This window comes from Athalia rosae, chromosome 8 (genome assembly GCF_917208135.1).
Source record: "Athalia rosae chromosome 8, iyAthRosa1.1, whole genome shotgun sequence".
Lineage (NCBI taxonomy): Eukaryota > Metazoa > Arthropoda > Insecta > Hymenoptera > Athaliidae > Athalia > Athalia rosae.
In genome coordinates, this window is record NC_064033.1 from 4,694,832 (window position 1) to 4,714,525 (window position 19,694).

Consider the following 19,694-nt stretch of genomic DNA (forward strand, 5'->3'; position numbering starts at 1 on the left):
ATGAACCGTGACACTTTTGTACAGATGCAAATATATATATATGTATATATTTTTTTTTTTTTCTCTCAATTTCTTTTATTCTTCTAAAACTAAATACTGCAATATTTATCTTCTATATTTACATTTCTGCAAACGGGTGAATCGTTCCGCGCGGGAACGTCACCCTGCGGAATTTTTTATATAACTTTATACATGACTCATCCGTCCTTTTCCTAATCGATCATTCATCGTTATCAATTTCTGTTCTGTCTGTTATTTTTATTTTTTTTTCGTTTTCGTTTTCTTTTCAACGCACGCGAGGACGCGACAAGCCGGGATTGTTTTTTTTTTTTCCTTGTTTTTTTCAGCGAACCCGAACGATCCTAGTAATCCTATTTTCCAATTTTCCAGTCCAACTAGAACGCTCCTCACACATAGTTCTGCGGCCAGTAGAATATCGAGGACGAAGTTTAACCGATGAACTGCGACAAGTCGGGCAATTTGAAACCGTTGAAGGACGAAGGGGTCGGTGAATTTCTCAGATTATTTCTCTGCGGTGGAAAGCCGCCGAATGAATTCGGCGTGGTGAACTGAAGTCTGGCGGACGCTTCCGTGGCGGCCAGAACGAAGCCACACTGGGCCGTGCAGACGTCGTCCCTGAGTATAGCCTCCCGCGAAGCTTCCCTGAGAAGCTGGTTGCAGTCGGTGACACGGAGGGAAGCGCATTGCGTCTGCGAAAAAAAACGAAAAAGGACGATCGTCAACAACGAAAGGTCTACAAAGGTGTACATTCCGACAACAAAAACTCAACAACCGTTACTCACCCCTTCGGCGGTGCAAACGCAGCTGGTGCAAGGCGTTGGGAAACCGGATTCCCCGACCGCTACGTTTCTGCCCCCTATCTGGCAGCCGTGTCTCGTTTCTCGCCAGGCGCTGAAGTCCATGTGCGGCATCGATCCGCAGGGTACTCTGGGGTTCAGGAAGTTGCTGGGTAAATCGAAAGCCGCCCGCTGCATCTCCTGGTGCTGATCCATGTTCTCGCAGATGATCTTCGACAGGGTGGTCTTCCTAAGCTCCGCGAGCTGGTGCTCGGTGAAACGGAGGTGGACGTCGTCCGTCTCGTACCAGAAACGGTCGCACTTGCGCGACTGTCTGAACTGGATGGCTATTATGCAGGCGAACGTCGGACCCACCAGCCCACCCTGGAGCGGCCGCTCGCTCATCCCCCCGGGGAAGAGGTCTATGTCGTCCACCGATGCGTAGATGCGCTTCAGTCTGGCGATCACCTCGGGCGCCATCTCCCTCGATAGGTCCTCGAAGGTCGAGGCGCGCTTCAGGTTGCACAGAGCCCTGTAGTTGTTGTAGGAGGGTATGCCGTGGTCCCTGGCCCTCTGGACGTTCAGGGCGATCAGGTCGACGCCGGAGTGGGGAATCCTGCGGTTCTCGAAGAGGTGATTGGTCACCTCGCCGGTGATGAACTGATCGAGGGTCTCCATTGGGGTGGAAACCAGACCGCGGAGCATCTCGTCGATCATACCCACTTCGTAGAGCATATCGGGATTGAAGAAACCGTCGCGCAGTAGTATGGGAGGGTCTATGTTCTGGAAATTCTGGTCCATCCGCGGGAGATGGGGTCTCAACAGGGAGTGACCTATCCTGAAAGCGGCTGCGGCGAACTCGTTCAATACGCTGGGATTGCAGGTAGGCGAATACTCCTTGTAATAACCTTGGGGCAGCAACTTCAGACCGTAGAGACTCACGGCGTTCCAGCCGAGAATACGTGGCAAAAATTCGTTGTACGTTATGTGCTGGAACATCGCTGAGATTATCCTCCTTGTGTGCTGGAATATTATCTCCCCGTCCCAGTGGGGGTTCACCTGTCTCAGACCCTCCATTATCCTGTTGTGCTCGCGCACCCAGAGCGTGTGGATGACGGCCAGTGCGGGCTGCTCCGAGACGCGTCCGTCGCCCCCTATGAAGCAGTAGCCCGACTGGGTCTTGCACTCCGGGTGGGTGGCGGTCTGCGGCAGCAGGTCCTTGCCGCGGTTCGGGTGGCGCGTTATGTTCATCCTACCGTTGAAACCCCTCAGTCCGTTGCAGATGCACGAGTTCTCGCCGTAGACGACGGACGCGTCGAGATAGGCCGTGTTCTGGTTGACCTGCTCGCGGGGACCGAGGTGCTGCTGACCCGGAAGGGACCTCATCGAGGGGATGCACATGCGGGCCCCCGAGGAGACGTTCACCGTGGGGTAGTAGTGGTCGCCGGGCGGTATGGGGAACGGGTTGCATTCGGGGTGAACGGTGCGGGCCGAGTCGCACGATCTGCAGCTCGGAATCGACTCGTGGAAACCCTTGTGGATCGGCGTCATTGTGAGGTCGTGATCGACGAACTGGGCGAACTGCATCACCATCAGGGTGTAACGGTTGTGGAGGTTCGATATGTCCGGGTGAATCACGGTCGATATCACCCTCGGGTTGGGCAGGGGGATACCCGTCACCGAGGTCATCCTCGGCTTGGAGACGCCGTCCTCGTAGACCGGGGGTAGCAGCCTGGCGAAGGTGGTCAGGGACTTGCCGAGGGTGGGATTTCGCAGGTTGTTGCAGTGGCCGCTGAGCGTCCTGAAGGGCGTCGTGGAGTCGCAGGGGGAGTCGTCCGGGGGACAGTCGAGCTCGTGCTTGTGGCTGTGGTCGTTTATCGTGGGCAGAAAGCCGGCTATGTCCACGTTCTGCAGGAGTTCGGAGAAATCGTTGTTCGGGAATCCCAACACGTTGTCGGACGAGTCGAATATCTGTCGTTTCCTGCGACGCAGACCGTGAGCGCCGTTTATTATCTCGTTGGTGGCGAGTTCGAACAATATCGAAGAGTTGGCGAGGAGAAGAGCGTCCTTGTTAGCCTTGGAAAAACTGGCGGCTGTCCCGATCGAGGATTTCGGATCCGCCGTTTTTTGCTCAAGCCAAGCGTTGTACTCGATCTGTTTTCTGGCCACCAGGTCCTGTTCGGCCTTCCTGACCGCCGCGGCTATCATCTCCGGCGTTATTTCGGACGCCACTTCGGTAGCCATAACCGAGGCCATCGAATTGTCGTCCAGAACGGCGGGCTGCGGGTGTTCCTCCCACGCGGCGAGATCCAGGATACCGTGCTGATCGCAGTTTATCTTCACGTTGAGGTAGGGGTCCTGCTGTATGAACGCCATCGGTTGTATCCTCGAGATAGCCGTGTTCTTGCACAATATGCCGGAGAGCGTGACCTTCCTTATCGCCGTTAGCTGATCGAGCGTCAACGACGACGGCGGTAGGTCGTTCTCGTACCAGAATCTGTCGGAATTTCTAAGTTTTGCGAACTGTTCCCTCAACAGGCACCCGAAGGTCGGACCGACCGCCGCGGCTTCCGTCGGCCTCTCCAGGATCCCGCCGGCCAGGAGATCGACGTCCTCCGTGGTCCCGTAGAGCGCCTCGAGATCGTCGACGTCCCTCTCGTCCATGAAGTTCTTTATGTCGGTGAAATTGACGATTTTGTCGCTACCGGAACAGTAGGACACGAAATGAGGGTAGCTCGGGAGCCCGTGGTCCCTGCCGACGTGGATCATCCTCTCGCTGGCGTCCCATACGTCCTCGTTGGAGCGCGGAATTTTCAGGCTTATCTGATGGGCGGGTCTCGTCAGGAGTTCTTCCAAGGTCACGGATCTTGCGTTCAAGGACAAGAGGGACTGCAGGGCCGCCAGGGCAACGGCGTCGAAGGCTCCTCCCCGATTGGTCGAGGAATATCCGGCGTAGAAACCGCTCCTCACCGGTTTCAAGTCAGCGTTGACGAACGCCGCCTCTCCCAGGATGCTAGGTACGAATTCGTTCAGCGTAACGTGTTGTAATTCGGCCATCAGGACGCGTCGGGCCTCCAAGAATATCCTCGTGTCGTCCCAGTGCTCGTTGATGTCCGCCAAACCGTCGGCGATTCGGTTGTGTTCGAGTAAGAGGGTCGTGTAGAGCGTACCGATCGCGGTACCATCTTTCTTGCATCTTTTGCAGGCCGCCAGTCCAACGTTGCCGCGAGTGTAGGTCCTCACCTTGTGCAGGTCCTCGTCGGTGCTCCCGTACAGGTCGGAACCGTCGATGTAACCGGAAGCCGCGTTCATCTGCTCCCTTCCTTCGAATTTGCAGCTGTTCGCCGTGAGCGTGGGTAACGAACGCGTGTAATTTTTACACTCCCGATTCGTCCAGGCGGCGTAACACTCCGCGTGCGAATTCGAACCGCCGTTGGAGCAACAGTCCAAGTCGGGGATGTGGACCGTCTCGGCTATGTCGCGCAGCAAAAGTTCGGCCCACACTCCGGTCAAACTTGACAATCCCTCGTGGTGAGAATGGTCCCGACGAAGAGTCGAGACCACTTCGAACGGCGTCGGCAAGGCGTGCGTGCCAACCGATTGCCTGGGTCTGCTGATACCTGAAAAATAAAAAGGGAAAAAGCGATGAGATGAAAACGCCGTGTGTCGATACCGAGATGAAGAGAGAGAGAATAAGTTCTGCGAAACGCCGTCGTGTATCTTATTATTACGTTGTATTACGTGATTTGTAAGTATATACATATACATGTATACCCAATGCGATAATTTTGCCACGTTTGACGAGAAATTTGTTTCTCGTTTTTGTATTATTTTTTTCTTTCGAGTAATTTCGATACGTTCGTTACGTCATCGACGGGAGAGATAAGGTCTTACGCACAGGATTGGATATATTTTAAAATAAAAACACGCGTCTCGTAACTTGTTATTAACAAATTAATGAACGGGTTGCGCTCCGGGCTGTTTGTATAATATGCATTGAACGAGTACAAAAATTGATACGCCGAAAATTCACATTTCGTTCAGCGAATATGAAAGTTTGACGATCGCTCGTAATTCGCAGAGATCGTTTTGTTGATTTATTTTTTATACTTGTTTCATACACCGCGCGGCGTGTAATAATTGGTTATACGATCGGAAAATAACGTCGGGTTTTCAACACCTGCGGATAACGCGGTTATTTACATTTAACCGTGTTGATTATTGAGGCTGATAGTTCGTTTCAAAGAAACTTAATTAATTAAACTAGTTTGCTATGTGACCCCGTAATGCTGTACCGCACCGCACGCTATAAATCTGATATAATCCGCCTCTGTCCGACAAACTTGATAAATTCGAAATTATATTCAGAATTTATCGGTGCTCGCGGTAGAAAAAACGAAGAGCAAAATTCCAGTCTCGAAATTTAATATTTTACATTTACATCGGGAATTTTGCTCGGTAAAAATGATAAAAAAATGTCCCACAAGATTCCCCATTTCGACGTTACGTTTTTCCGACGTCCGTTTCTTTGTCGTCGGGAAAAAAATATTTATTCATTCGCGGGTCGTAGAATCAATGCTGAAAAATAATAGGAAAGGATGTCCTCACATGATTTTTATTTTTAATTTATTTAAATATTTCCGCCACATTTAACGTTGTTCAATTGTTTGAAATCGTCGTAGTTCGTCGGGTTAGCGTGGGCGCCCCAGCGGCGACAATCTTGGCACGCACCATTTGCTAACAGCCATTGTACGAGTTTGGTGGTCCGCGCGTCGTGTGCTGAATTAATCAATTTATTAACTCTTAAATAGATTTTTCGACCTCGATACCTGATTCATACATTATTTAAAGAATCGCGATCGACGAAGATCGACAATTACCGTGAAAATACAATAATCAATCGACTAATTTCGGGGTAAAATATTAGCTCGAAAAAATATTTTCGAACGGAATTGTTACGGCGCAGGGTCACGTGACTACCCACAAGCCCCTGCAGTTATAAACAATCGTTCGAAAAGTGACTATCGCGGTGGGCCAGTAACGTTCTCTGATCAAATCGTAAGTTTTAACAATGTTCTCCGCTTCTGAAAAGTGATATTGTGCTTCGTCGGGAGAATGAAACACCGCAATTCGCCTGTGTTTGGATTTAGCCGCATTCGACCTATTCCAAGGACGTATCAATTACGGAACCTGCCTCGACGTGCTTGTGCTTCGGGTCTCGTGTTCCCGGCTAACAATAAGTAAGGTAGCGTGGCATTTTTATCATCTTGTTCCCCATTCCGAATTATTAGGATTTTGGCCGTGATGGCTTTGCCTACGCATCACGACTGGCGGTACCAGCCCTTGATCTACGCAGCAATCATTACGTTGTAAATACGTGAGTTGTGTCGGCCGACGCCGACCCCCATGGGAATCACGCGGGGCTTCCAGAATTTTCTTTTAGCCAACGGGGAGAGAGCAATTCATGGTGAGTCGAATGTTCTCGATTGTTGTAAAATTTTCGTTGATGAATATTTGCGCACTGAGGCTGTCGGCATCCCTCTCCGATACGAACATACGCTGTGAGTATTTTCTACGTTTTTACTTTTTTTTTTTTTTATCGCAACGCACTACAATCGCCGCGTGTATTAATTTGAAGTGTTTTTTTTCACAGGAGTTGGACATCGCTGATCGTTTTGGATTTCCCTTGCCCTGATTTCACCCGGGATGCTGACGTCCCCCCTGGGTATCATCCCGAGGGCATCTCCCTCTGATCTGCGTGGGAATTGCGACGTACGTCGTGTAGGATCTTCTTCCTCCCCGATGGGCCTTACGATGCTGACCTTCCTGGACGTCATCCCTTCGAACGATGGGGTATCTACCTTTGATCGACGTGGGAATTGAGACGTTGTGTCGGATCTTCTTCTCCGGATGTAGCTCAGGATGCTGCCCCCCCCTCTGGACATCGGGTAAGGCTTTCCAAATTTTCACTTCGTCGAGAGGGAAGGAGTAAGTTATGGTGAGTCGAACGATTAAATTTTATGAAATTTTCTCAACGACCATCTGCATGCCGCAGCTGGTGATGTTACCTCTCCCAAAACGTACATTCGCTGTGAGTATCTTCTGGAGTTTATTTTATTGCAGCTCATTAAAATTGCAGTGAAAATTAATTGTACTTGTTTCCTCAGAGCAGTTCAACGTTGTACATCGTTTCGGACTCTCTCCCTCCCCTATTCGACTGCGGACGCTGATCCCCCTGGAAATTATGCAGATGCAAGTTTTCCAGGATCAATTGGGGGAAATCAACCTACGGTGGTGAGTCTTACGTGCTTGATATTTTCGAAAATGTCTCGATGACGTTTTGAATATCGAGCTTTCTGCAACAGTTTTTTTTTTTGTTCTCTTTCTTCTACGTCTCCAAAAATTCTAAACGAATTTGACGCAACGTAATCATGGCACTAAAGTGCCACGATTTTTTCATCGTTTAATTAATGCGACTGGGTGATGTGTACGCTTAGACAAAACGTCGGTAGGTAATACCGTAATCAAAACATAATTGGTAATTAGTAATTACGAGAAGGTAAGCTGAATTATGCAAAAACTCTTAGACATTACGCGAAATAATTGTTTGAATTTGCAACTCTGTAAGTCTTTCAACTATATGGCGAGGAACAAACATTACCAGTTAATTTCAAGTTGTTATGAATACAACCTAGCCGAGTGCAGGTATATTAACTCTTATTAGAGAAATATTGCGAAATAATTAAATGTTCTTCATGATTCCGATGGAGATAAACACAATAATAATTATTATTATTACACGGTGCGATAGTTCCTCTCCGGAGTAGGAAAGTTCAGAAATATTATTTTCATCCTATTAATTTGAAATTTAGGGATTACGCAAGGGCCTCAAGAGAAAAAAAAAAACACATTTTTAGAAATGTGCAGGGAAAGGTAGCGTGTCAAGGTCGTATCCGTGGAATCTCGTTTCCCTTTTCTTATTTATTTAGGTATATTTTTCCCCATGAATTATTTATCTAACGGCGACCTCATGCTATATATGCGGATTGCATATAAGTTGATTTTTATCACAAACTTTCCTAAATTTAGAATTCCACTAATGTTTGAGTGCAGCGAGTGAAAGTTTTACAACAACAACAACAACAGCAAAAAACAACAACAATAACGATGACACTCGGGAACAAATTTAGAGAAAATTCAAACTTATTACATTCTCTTCGAATTTATACACGCGACGTGAACAAATTCGGAATAACATATTTTTTTTCTCTCTCTCATTCTTTCTTTCATCGGCCATCAGGTCCACTAGATTTTGATTATTATTGTTATTATCATTATTATGCGAGAAAGTTATGCATTTTTTTTTTATTCCTTTCTTTATCTCATATATCGTCTTCAAAGCCTTGACCTCCTTGGGACGCGAGCGAAATTCTTCACGTGGTAGTTAGGTACGCGCAAGTGACGAAAAAAAACAGATTTAAAAAATATAGGGTAGAAAAAAAGGTATAAAAAAAAACTTTACGACAGATCGAAGAGGAGGGAAAAAAATAGAAACCGTTACGTAGCTGTGTACGTGCAACTCCGAATTGCCCAGATGAACATGCGTAAGAATTCTAATTCACTCTCTCCCGTGTTTAATTGTTGGATATAATGAGCGGGCTAAATTCCGTTCGCTGTCTGTTTTATCCATTTGTTGTGTGTGTGTGTTTATTATTTTTTTTTCATTTTCTTTATATTTCTTTCCCCATTTATTTATTATTCTTTTGTTTCGACACGGCACGTCCATGGGAAAACTATTACCTATATCTCACGTAATTTTATTGCGCGATAGGGATACGGTATACCTACTTAACTTATCGTATTGTGCAACAATTTGCCCAGATTAAATCACGTCCACAGGCCAAACATCGCGACGATGTGGCAGAGCCTAATGTTATTCGGATTTCCAAATTTTCTTCTCGCTGTTTTTTTTTTTTCTTCTTTTTTTTCTTCATCTCTGGATTTCACGCTCTTTCGCGGTCCTATGGGCGCCATGCGAACGTAACCCGATACCGAGTCTCGAGCACGGTGAAATTCAAATCCTCCCCGCGTCCGAAGATGATCTCAATTAAAACGACGATTAATTAGATAATCGCTTTCAATGAAACGCACGTGTCGCGGTGTACGCGTTCGGTTTAATTCCAAGTACATACGAGAAGAAAATGATGTACATAATACAAAAGCGTGTATTACATATGTACCTTGATGTAAATTATGGTTTATTGTACGATTATAATAGTTTACATGAAACTTACATTAGCATCGTCGACGTTTCGTTACAACATCGCGATGTGCATGTAACCATCAATCAAGCAGATTAGTATCTCGTGTACGATAATACCAGCGTGTAAATTCCGTCTAATACTCGAATTTTGACAATTTCGCCTTTTTTTCATCTCTCTTCTCTCGAAACATCTTTGCTCAATTCTCCTCGTGGCGCCGTCGCCGTAATTAAAATGATTGAAAAATTGAGTCGATTAATTGCATAAAAATTTTAGCGCAATCCTCGTCCGCTATATTTATTTCACAATTAGGTAATAGATCAGCAATAAACGGTGTGAACGTGCGATCGTTAAAATTACACCAGTCGGAGCGCATCGCGATGATGAATATGTATCTCCTTTTTTTCCTCTCCTCTTTCTTCATCTTTCAAAATACGTTACATTTATTACTCAGAATCATTTCATGGTCATTCCATATACTTGTCTTTTTTTTTTTTCATTTTCATTATTTCGCCTCTTTCCGCGATCAATTTTTCTCACTTTCCTTCTCTCTCGACGGAAATGAGGACGATAATCGAGGATGTGCGTGTCCCCACTGTACACGCAGAGATGCGTAAGTAACCGCACTGCGTACATACATACGTAGATATTTGTAAAAATTCGTTGAATAACCGGCGGTGCACAGGCTGTAGGCGAGGAATCGAATGGAGAAAGTTGAGAATTACCGTAGGGGGAGGGCGGGGTGGAGGCGAAAAGTAAGTGGGAAAATGTTGGATGGTTGTTGAGAGTTTGAAGAATTTCACACGTCATATTCGCAAGTCATTGAAAAATTCAAACACGCCCGTGGGTTCACATTTATCAATCGTACCGGTGCGCGTTGTTTTTCTTTCCTTCGACCTTTGCTATAGATTAGTTTAGACTCGTCGTGTTTTTCGACGATCTAAAAAACATACTTCAGGGGTAGCGAACTACGCACGTTACGTTGAACGTTATAAAATTACCCGAAATATTGATCATATTTTTGTGGGACAAAAAAAAGCAAAAAAAAAGATTTTTTTTTATAATCGTTTTCACGTATACCGTACACGCGTTTACATAATTCCCGGAAATTGCAAGGCTGTGCTGCAGTAAAATTATTTTTACGTACCCACGTGCATATACGTATCGATTTAATGACCCACTTTCCTCGAATTTAAGACTCGTTAACGACAATCGTTTAAAAAAAATAATTTCCTCCCCCCCCCCCCCCCCCCCCTCGATCGATGAAAAATTCAAACGCACGCACGATATCGCGAAGACTTGAAAAAAAAAAAAAAAAAGAGAGAAAAAAAAAACTCGCACGTAGTTGAATTTCCGAAAGTTTACGTTCGTAAAAATTGTGCCAAGTTGTCGCAGTCGTCGAGGGCACATCGTTTCATTTGTATCATTTTACGACTTTTTATAATTCGTACGACTCCTTTTTTTTTTTCTTCTTCTTCATCATCTTTTTTTCTCTTTTGAGGCCACCCTGCACGTAGGTACGGTAGGGTACTCTCTGCAACCTTACGCACATGTAGATGATCCGTTGCGCAGGTGGTCGTCGTGTTGGGTTTGCGCGACTCTTGCTCGCTTGAGAGCGAGCGAAAGACGAAAGACATTTCACTATTTTGAGGTCAGGCCGCCTGCCCGACTCGAGTTGATTCTTGGACTCGACTCACCGTGTGCCGGCGCACCGGAATCACTTACTTTCTTTGACGGTCTTACTTTCATACTTTCGTTTCGCGTCTCCTTCGAATCGGCGCTTAGTAGTACCCTGCACGTACACACACACGAGACTTACGTACGCCGGGTACTTGAAATAACGATAATGCCGTGGATAATTATTGTTATTATTTCAACAACCACCGCCGACTTCTCTCCACGTGTCATCTCCGCGCGTACCGTCCGACGAGCGAAGGATACCGCGAACGTGGTCCGATTTTTTTCTTCCTCCTTCGATAATCTTTTGATTTTTGAATTGCGCAACGTGAAATTTTGTAACCCATAAGCGATAACGATTTTTTTATTCTCGCTTGATCGCGCCTCGCGCAATGAATTTCGTTATACGTAGGATTACATTTACGATACGCGTTTTCTATTTTATTTCTACACTGTTCAAAAAAAAACGACTCGAGAATTTCAAGTATGCAAGCACATGTCGTCAGGTAGAACTACATGTATATAAAACTCCACGGCCGATGACTAATATATATATATATAAATAATCGAAATTTATATTCGAACTAATGCTTGGGCAAGCCTTACCTATATAGATTTTCACTTTCCCTTCCTGACCTACTATATAGTTACAATATGCATCTATGTATACATTAATTAAGTGTATATTCATGTACATAATTCGCCGTGAAGAGATTCGTATATATATATGTATATATTTTCGTTCACCTGCTCGGAGAAAAGAAAAGAGAGAGAGAGAGAGAGAGAGAGAAATGAATGGTAAAAATTTTATGGGAAACGCGCCTCGACGATCGTAACAATTTTTTAAAACTCAGGCGTCGCCCCCCTCCGATTTTCGAAACTGACGAAAACCAGAGAGATGGGAAAAAAATATTTGTTAAAAAATTTCTCACCGTCCGCGTACGCCGGACCGATCAGACTCAGCATCGGCGATCCTCTCGCGCCCCATGCCGGATGACGTACGTTGTTACAAGCACCAGAAGGTGTTCGATATTTGCTCGGGGGACACGGACGTTCAGCACGAATTCGACACGGCGTTCCATCCGTTCCGATTCTGTCCTCCAACCTGCCGGGAGAATGAAAAATATAAACGTGCATAAATTTATCGCTTATCCCGATTCGATTTATTCCTTTTATTTTTCACACACTTTCGTCGCTCAAGTTCACCCTCGCGTAACGACGATAATATAAAATTGATTTTTTTTTCTATTTTTCCAATCGTTTTGTACGGTTCCTTTTTTTGCTGCACGGTCATTAAAATACTTTTATATATATATATATATATATGTATGTATATCTAACCGTTTTCCTCGTACACTAATTACTAAACGATTCCAGCCGGTTGTTTTCCTCGCGATTCATTTATGTACAAGTATTTATGTATAATTATATATGGGTATGTAAACTGGTATGTATATATATATATATATATATATATATATATATATATATATATATAAGTTCGTAGCGTATTATAGGCTTGTTATTAATTCCAATGCACGGACAACTTTTACTTTCACGGTCGTGCACTACCTGCAAAGTGATAATGATGATGATAATTGGTGTATATAACTTTATCCCCAACGGTTTTGAACCGCGTTGCACCGGACGCTGACCGTGCAAGCGACAATTATTCCGCCCTTTACTTACGGTAAAGTTGTACCGTAAATGACGTTTCTCGTATTTCCATATACGAAAACCAACGGCCGCATATTTCATCCGTTCGATATATGACGGTCAAATTGGAATTATACTGGAATCGATCGTTAATTACATCGACGCGGTCGTTATATCGTGTATCGTGTGTATTGGACGCGTACCGAAAACTTGTTTTTCACACAAAAAAAAAAAAGTTATACAATTACATCCGAAGAATCGTATTATAGTCCGGATCCGAGAGAATTTGTGAAACGGTGGGAATTTAAAAATTGTAAATTTAAAATGAAAAAAAACAAAAAAAACAAAACGATTCTCACCATGTTTTCGATTGGTACGCTTGACGTTCCGCTTCTAAGGCGGCTACTGCTCTCGCTTGTAAATCTTCGTCCAGGCCGGCTACGTATTCTGAAAATTGTTGCAATATAATTAAAAAATTAAAATCAAAATCCGAACTCAATCAGTGGGCACCTATGTTATCACTTGTACGTGTAACGATTGGAATGTTATGTCGTTTGTAAGAATTTAACGAGGTGTGAAAAGTCGTTGAATAATATCGGTACAGTTTTACGAGGTGGAGAGGAGAGAAGAAAAAAAAAAAAAATAAAAAAACTATAAGACAATGGAATATTGTGCGCTAATTTTCGTCGAATATCGGGCTGCGAATCGTTCGTATTACATTGTTACGAGAATTTTTCGAAAGATTATACAACGGAGCGCGTGTAACGGTAATTTATTAATACCGTGGGATTCGTCTCACACTTATGTTTTTTTTTTTCTTTCTTTCATTTTTGTTTTTAGCTTTATTAGCCACCGACGTAATAAATGCGAGTAGGTGAACGCTGGTGTGAACGATCAATTTTCATATCGATAACCGAAATTGAAATAGTATCGTCACGTGATTTGCATCGGTGCAGGTATTGACGATATCTAATTGCAACGATCGCAATTTTTTACCTGATAAATTGAATTGGTATATAGCCGGTGACAGTGCCGAGGCGATCGTCAAAACCGCCGCAAGTAGGCCCACGATTATCATCCTGTAACAGAAAAATGAAAACCTTATTATAGAAAATTAGAGAAACCAAAAAAGTTGCAATCGATTACAGCAGAATGTTCAGATAAAATGTGTGTTTCGTTCTACGTCGTCTACCTGCATTGACTTAGGTGTGAAAAATTTTTTTTATACTAATTTCTTCCTTTTATCCCCTTTTCTGTTTCCTTTTTGCGCTTTTTGGGCATTGGGGGGAGGCTGGGAAAGAGGGGCGCAAACTTTCGAGCCTTTTATGCTCCGGATATGTAGCATATTTGAACCGGCAGCGGCGGTTACCATCTCGCGAAAATACGTACTCCGAACTTTCTTTAAATTTGAAAAAGAAAAAGAAAAAAAAATGGGATGACGACGCGAAGAATTTTCCCCTTTTCATAGGTACATAACATAACACAAACGTTATAGAATCCATTTCCTTTAAACGTATATTTTATTCCATTTTATTTCATTCATTTATTATTCTCCAAAAGATTTTCTTCTTTCTCGTCGCAGGACTTTCCTTTCGAATACCATTCGATACGACATTGTAATATCCTGGTATGGTACGAATGTGTTCATGCGTTCACATGTGAATATACGTATATACATGGGTGTATTTTCACGTACAGCCCGCGGTCGTTCGGCCGGTAGTCTCGCCTGGACGGTATCGAACGCCTTGGGCAAATTGAAACAAGAGGACAAGTCCATGGTCTTGTACCATCATGCCCCGGGGCTGTTCGATCTGAGTCACGTATTTTATATAAATCATACACGTCGTCGTCGTCGTCGTCGTGTACGCATATTTTTATGTGGGGCATTTTCTTTCCGTTTCTGCTCCTCGCTATCCGTGAACTTCGGTTTCTGGATTTTCATTCACACGGCTAGACGGGAAACCCTGCTACCTAAATTCTTCTTGCTCTTTTCTATTTTTGCGATCCAAATTTGAGGAAAAAAAAAAACATGCATACGAGTACGTGTACGTCGTGCATCGATTCTACATCTGCTTCGTCTCCTTTTTTTGCTCTCTCTCTCATCTTTCGATCCTGACATTTTATTTTATTTATACGCCGAATGCGAGATTCGAGTTATTTTGACAAATCGTTAAATATAGATATGTATAATGAATAATAAATAAATGAAATAATTATCGATGACGAACGCACGCCGTATATTTGCCCCAGGTATGTATATATATATGTATATATACATACCATATTTTACTAGTACAGTGTCAGTGGGTCAGTCGGTGGGTTGAACCACCAGTGGGCCATCGTACGCTTAACCGGAGAGAAATCTTTTTTTTTTCTTCTTCTTCTTCCTTTTTTATTTTTGGATAATCTCTTTTATAATATCAAAATCTTTCACGAGATAAAATGTACACGTATATCGCGCGTGTGTGTGTAACACATGTATTTGTACATGCGTATAAAATCTACATACATTATACTGCAACGCACGCGCGCTCCTATTTTATGTGACAATAATTTCTACTTCTTTTTTTGATCTCTACATTATTATTATTATCATTACCATCATTCGTCATCGGTATTGCATGAATACAGTAAGTGGCAACCATTACAGATGTGCAAGGGTTGTTTCTCTTTCTTTTCTTCCTTTTTTTTTTTTTTCTTTTTTCAATTTATTACACATATTATTTCAAGTTCATCGATCATCTGGTATTTTTTTGTTCCTCTCTTTCGATCTACTCTGCGTTGTAGAAAAAAAACAATTTCGGTCAACGGACACGAAGAACGAACGATTATCTTACGGAATTCGTGTAAATAGTATAGTCGATTATGTAAAGGAAAAAAAATGATGAAAGGAGAGAAAAAAATGATTCACGTATGAGTTTAGTTATAATTGAATATGACGGGGTTTATTAAACTATAAAATATCAGATTTCTGTCACGATTCATTAAACGTTATTATCGTATTATATAACATAATGCAGTCGTACCTACATTATATGCAGGTATATATTACCGTTGAATAATTTCTTCCTTTTATTTTTAGATGCACAACGTTATGTATTTTATTACACAATTATCTACACGTACACACACATAATATAGATCGGAAATTTGTTACAAACCACAGTAAAAATGAAGAAAAAAAAAACAAAAAAAAAAAAATCATTTCATTTTACATAACGTTGTGCATAGGTATACTTCCTTATTATCGTCATCATCGGTGTGCGTACTGCAGCGGTATATTGAACCGGAAAAATTAATCGAAGTGAAAATATTATTGGAATATGAACGAGAGAGAAAAATATACCGTTGATAATTCCTTTTCTTTTTAATATATTTTTTTTTTTTTCCCCTCTTCCTCATTTCACTTTGTTCATTCGTTTTCGAACGTACGGGAGAAATTGGAAAGAAAAATTGGAAGACAAAAACATCCGAGTAATTAATCGGTGATGAAAAGTGAGAGAAATTTAGAAATAAAATTAAAAATAAATTTATGTAAATAGATACGTGAAATAAAATCGTCTGCGATGAGCTTCGGTCCGTCCATATACATGTGTATATTTCACATTGCAGTTCGCGTGTATGTGTTCAGGTACATATAGGTATATCTATATAAAGTTTATACATATATATATAAATACAAGCCGTTTGCCTTGACTCCGTCATCATCTCTCGCAGATTCCATTATATGTATTTCGTTGTACATATAATATAGAAAAAATAACGCGTCAGTCAGTTACTTAACAATAAAAATTGGCGGAGCTTGAAACTCGGATTTTTTTTTTCCCCGGCTTCTTCGCTTCATTCCGTTTTATTTTCTCCTAGTTTTTTAATTTCGTCTAAATTTTACTTACTCATTTTTTAATCGCACTCGGGGGGACTGCGGAGGTTCGCAGTTTCGTAATCCGATAGAGTAATTTTTATTACATATTTGGTCGCTATATACGTGTATTATTTTATAGAATCGTGATAGGTCAAATACACATTTGAATTGTATCTCGTATAGAATGATAATCTCATTGTGAACCCCATACGGTTGAGACTTATGCGGCTCATGAATTTTTTTATTCATCGCTCATGATATCGACGACCTACATTTTTATCCTCTGCCCCGTCTTATTGTTAGATCAGAATCAAACTGCGTTCTATTTCATTCCATTTCATTTTATTTCTCTCAGTTATTTTTTTTTCTTCTTATTTCTTTTTTTTTTTCTCCGCTCTATCTTCATCGATAAATTGATTATAAGTACCCTCGATTATTAATTGATATCGAAAACAGTTCCCCTATTTTTCGATTCTCTTTTTAGTTTTTCTCTACTAAATCCCCCATTTTTTCTATTCGATTTTCATTAATTTCTCTTTTTTAGACGATTTTCCTTTCCGATTGCGCTCCTCCAAATCGTTCTGGATCTTTCTATCCGGTTACCTATTAATCCGATTAGCTTCTCCGCACATACGTGAGCATAAAATTGTCGCAGTCCTCGACGACGTCGTTTTCCATTTCCTCTTCATTTTTTATCCTTTCTTTTTCTATTTTCTTTTTCACTTTTCATCGCATCTCGCCTTCGCCGCGGTATGCCTGACTGGACACACGTCCTACTATTTGACATGCGCGATTGATCGCGAAAGCGAATTTGGTTTCGTTTTCATACTTGAATATACTATACGTTTATATTGTAAGTGTATAATAAATCGCGTGCAGGTCACGTTATCGCTATTTTGAAATTTTTACAGCGTGAAACTAGGCTTGGGAAACTCGAGGGTTTGAACTACGAATTTTTCGATTCGTTCCTCGTCCTTTTTTTTTTCGTCTCCTCGAGTTTCGTTCGGCAAATTTTCTTCCCTCCGTAAGAACGTCTTCTTCTACGAAACTCCAAAAATTACCCAAAGAAAGAAATTTCTTTTTTTCATTCTCTTTATTCTAAGTTATGGAAAAATTCTCATTTATAATAACTCACCCTATACACGTTATCCTGTTCATCCTGATGGCTTAGAATTCAGATATATATATAAACATATATATATCCACACTATTATTATATTAGAGAAAAAAAAAATTAATTTACACCAAAAAAGACATTTGAATTTTCTTTCTTCTTTCTTGTATATCTTTGCAATTCACAGTAGTTTTTTTCTTCTTCTTCTACCGTTCTTCGACACTTGTAACGATTGTTATTGTTACTATTATTTACTGTTTTTGATGTTATTATTATTTTTATTTATGATCATCTCATCATTTTATTTATTTTTTTTTTTCCTTCTTTCTGTCGATTATTAAAGTTGTTATACTTCTATGAAAATTGCACCAGAATCTTTTTAACGAAACGAGAGAATTATGTTAGAAAAAAATCGAAACAAACCAAAATCAAAATTTGTAAATCAGGTACGATAGAAATTTTTGGAGAATGTGTATATTTAAAAAAAAAAAAAACGAGACAATCGTCGGACTCACAAACCGCTTAAAGTGACGGCGGCTATGAGCTTACAGCGTCCGGTGTTCTCGTATTTACCGGGTTTCTACATCACCTTCTCCCGCACGGTGCAGGTTTTGATGGTAACGGGTCGAAAAAGGTGGGGGATGGATGGGATAGTTGTGCAGTTCGGTTGGTTGGTTTTGGATGGTCGCGGATCGGGATTCAGGGATTCGGATTTCGAAGGGATATTTTTTTCTCTCCTTTTTCAATTCATTCCACCGAATTATTTAATCTCGATATTTTTAATTACCGTTAATGTGTTGTATTCGTAATTATTTAGACGATAATCGTCGATATTAACGTCACCGGCAATCAATTGCTTTGGTAAACCAATATTTAATTACCGTACCTTCGAACCATTTTTTTTTTTTTTTTTCATCACTCACGATCGCCCGTGACCGGATTTTATTCGAAGGAAAACTTGAATATTAAAATTTTTTCGTTGAGATGAGAAATTGCCCTTGGATAATTTATAAAATCAAATGAAATTCAAGAACGATGTTACGTTGTATTACCCGCAACGACGGTAATGATAATGATATACTATAATAAAAACTAGTAACATTGGTTAATTTTTATAATTGTTTATTATTATCTTTCATATTTACACTATTCTTTTTTCACGTATATAAGGTGTATTTTCGACCTTGTGCACGTGATAATCATCATCATCATCATTATCGGGGATTTGTGGGAAATCATCTTCGTTTTATGATCAGTCAGAAATATGTTTTGTTTTATTAAATTTTATTCGTTTCTTGTTTTTTTTTCATTTGAAATTTTGCTCCAAATGCAGATGGTTTTCTCTCTCTCATTTTTTTCTCCCCCTCTCTTTCTCTCTCTCTCTTTATTTCAAGATTCTTGTAAGTTAGAAACTCGTCCCCGAACAACTGTAATCGATTTTAAACTCTAGGGATAGACAAAAAAAATAACACCTGATATCATACTTACCCAATTATTGCAACGACCAAGCAGGCTCCGCACAGAATATAGATATAATACCTATGCGGAGAGAAATCGTGGCGCGACGCGACGATTCGGAAAAGAGTAGAGATATAAAAAACGAAATTGCAAAAAGTTCTGTCAAAAATTTATCTATTTAAGAAATAAAAAAATTAAAATAAAAATAATCGAACGACAGTTTATAACGACAGATGTTATTCAATCGCCGCAATATATATATATAAATATATATTTATATTCTACATACATATATCATACGGCAATATATGTATGTATGCAATAATCGTTTTATCCAATCCCGAATAATAATAACGAATATTATTATTATTTATCATTCTTTCTTCTCTTCCTACATTCTCGACGACGCCGCGATGTACGGATTTTTTTCCATTCGTCATTATTACTTTTCTTTTTCGTTTCTTTTCAACCGATTGAATTTTATTTCGTCTGCATCGTTGTTTCCTATGCATTCACGTGCATAAAACTTATTAAAATATTAATAGACACGCGTTACGTACAGCAATATCTTTGTATCTATGTCGTCTACTTGTGTATACACATATTTACTAGTAGATATATATATATATATATATTTCTGTTTGCGAATTGCAAATTCTCAAGGTTAAAAAAAACTCATAATCACGAGATCAAACATTGTTACGTGGGTTTTCGAACAACAAGTTTTCTTGTAAACTTTTTTCGGCGGTCATTTATTGATTTTTTTTTTTTTTATTTTTCCTCATCTTTTCGGTAATCGGTACATCGTACAAAAAATACATATACACGTACGTAAAAATCGGGGTGCACGTTTGATTTATTAATTATTA

At 41.2% G+C, this 19,694-nt stretch overlaps 2 protein-coding genes across 4 annotated transcripts in view; one reads left to right on the plus strand and one right to left on the minus strand.

Annotated features, from left to right (window-relative positions):
• Positions 1-278: 278 nt before the first annotated feature.
• Positions 279-17,909, minus strand: LOC105686151. The gene is made up of 6 exons (XM_048659915.1): positions 17,389-17,909; positions 13,388-13,470; positions 12,751-12,838; positions 11,668-11,840; positions 804-4,417; positions 279-710 (listed from the first exon to the last, which is right to left on the minus strand). Exons 1-6 carry the CDS (start codon positions 17,409-17,411, stop codon positions 450-452), a joined length of 4,242 nt encoding a protein of 1,413 aa, XP_048515872.1. The 5' UTR covers positions 17,412-17,909; the 3' UTR covers positions 279-449.
• LOC105686334 (peptidyl-tRNA hydrolase ICT1, mitochondrial) overlaps positions 4,508-19,694 on the plus strand; it is a 29,199-nt gene continuing 14,012 nt past the window's right edge. The window contains exons 1-3 of one of the 3 annotated variants that reach the window (XM_048659940.1): positions 4,508-6,358; positions 6,451-6,745; positions 6,853-7,091. In XM_048659940.1, coding sequence (XP_048515897.1) covers positions 6,646-6,745; positions 6,853-7,091 — 339 coding nt within the window. In that variant the 5' untranslated portion in view covers positions 4,508-6,358; positions 6,451-6,645. Of the gene's footprint in view, positions 6,746-6,852; positions 7,092-19,694 lie in introns of all 3 variants that reach the window. The other 2 variants (XM_048659941.1, XM_048659939.1) reach the window with 2 other exon arrangements.

Bases quoted from the DNA above. Each gene is read 5' to 3' on its own strand.
- LOC105686151 (XM_048659915.1), bottom strand. From the start codon at position 17,411: ATGAACAGGATAACGTGTATAGG. The intron at 12,839-13,387 runs GTAAAAAATTGC...AACAATTTTCAG, and splicing joins ATACCAATTCAATTTATCAG to AATACGTAGCCGGCCTGGAC. The intron at 11,841-12,750 runs GTGAGAATCGTT...TTCTCCCGGCAG, and splicing joins GCGTACCAATCGAAAACATG to GTTGGAGGACAGAATCGGAA.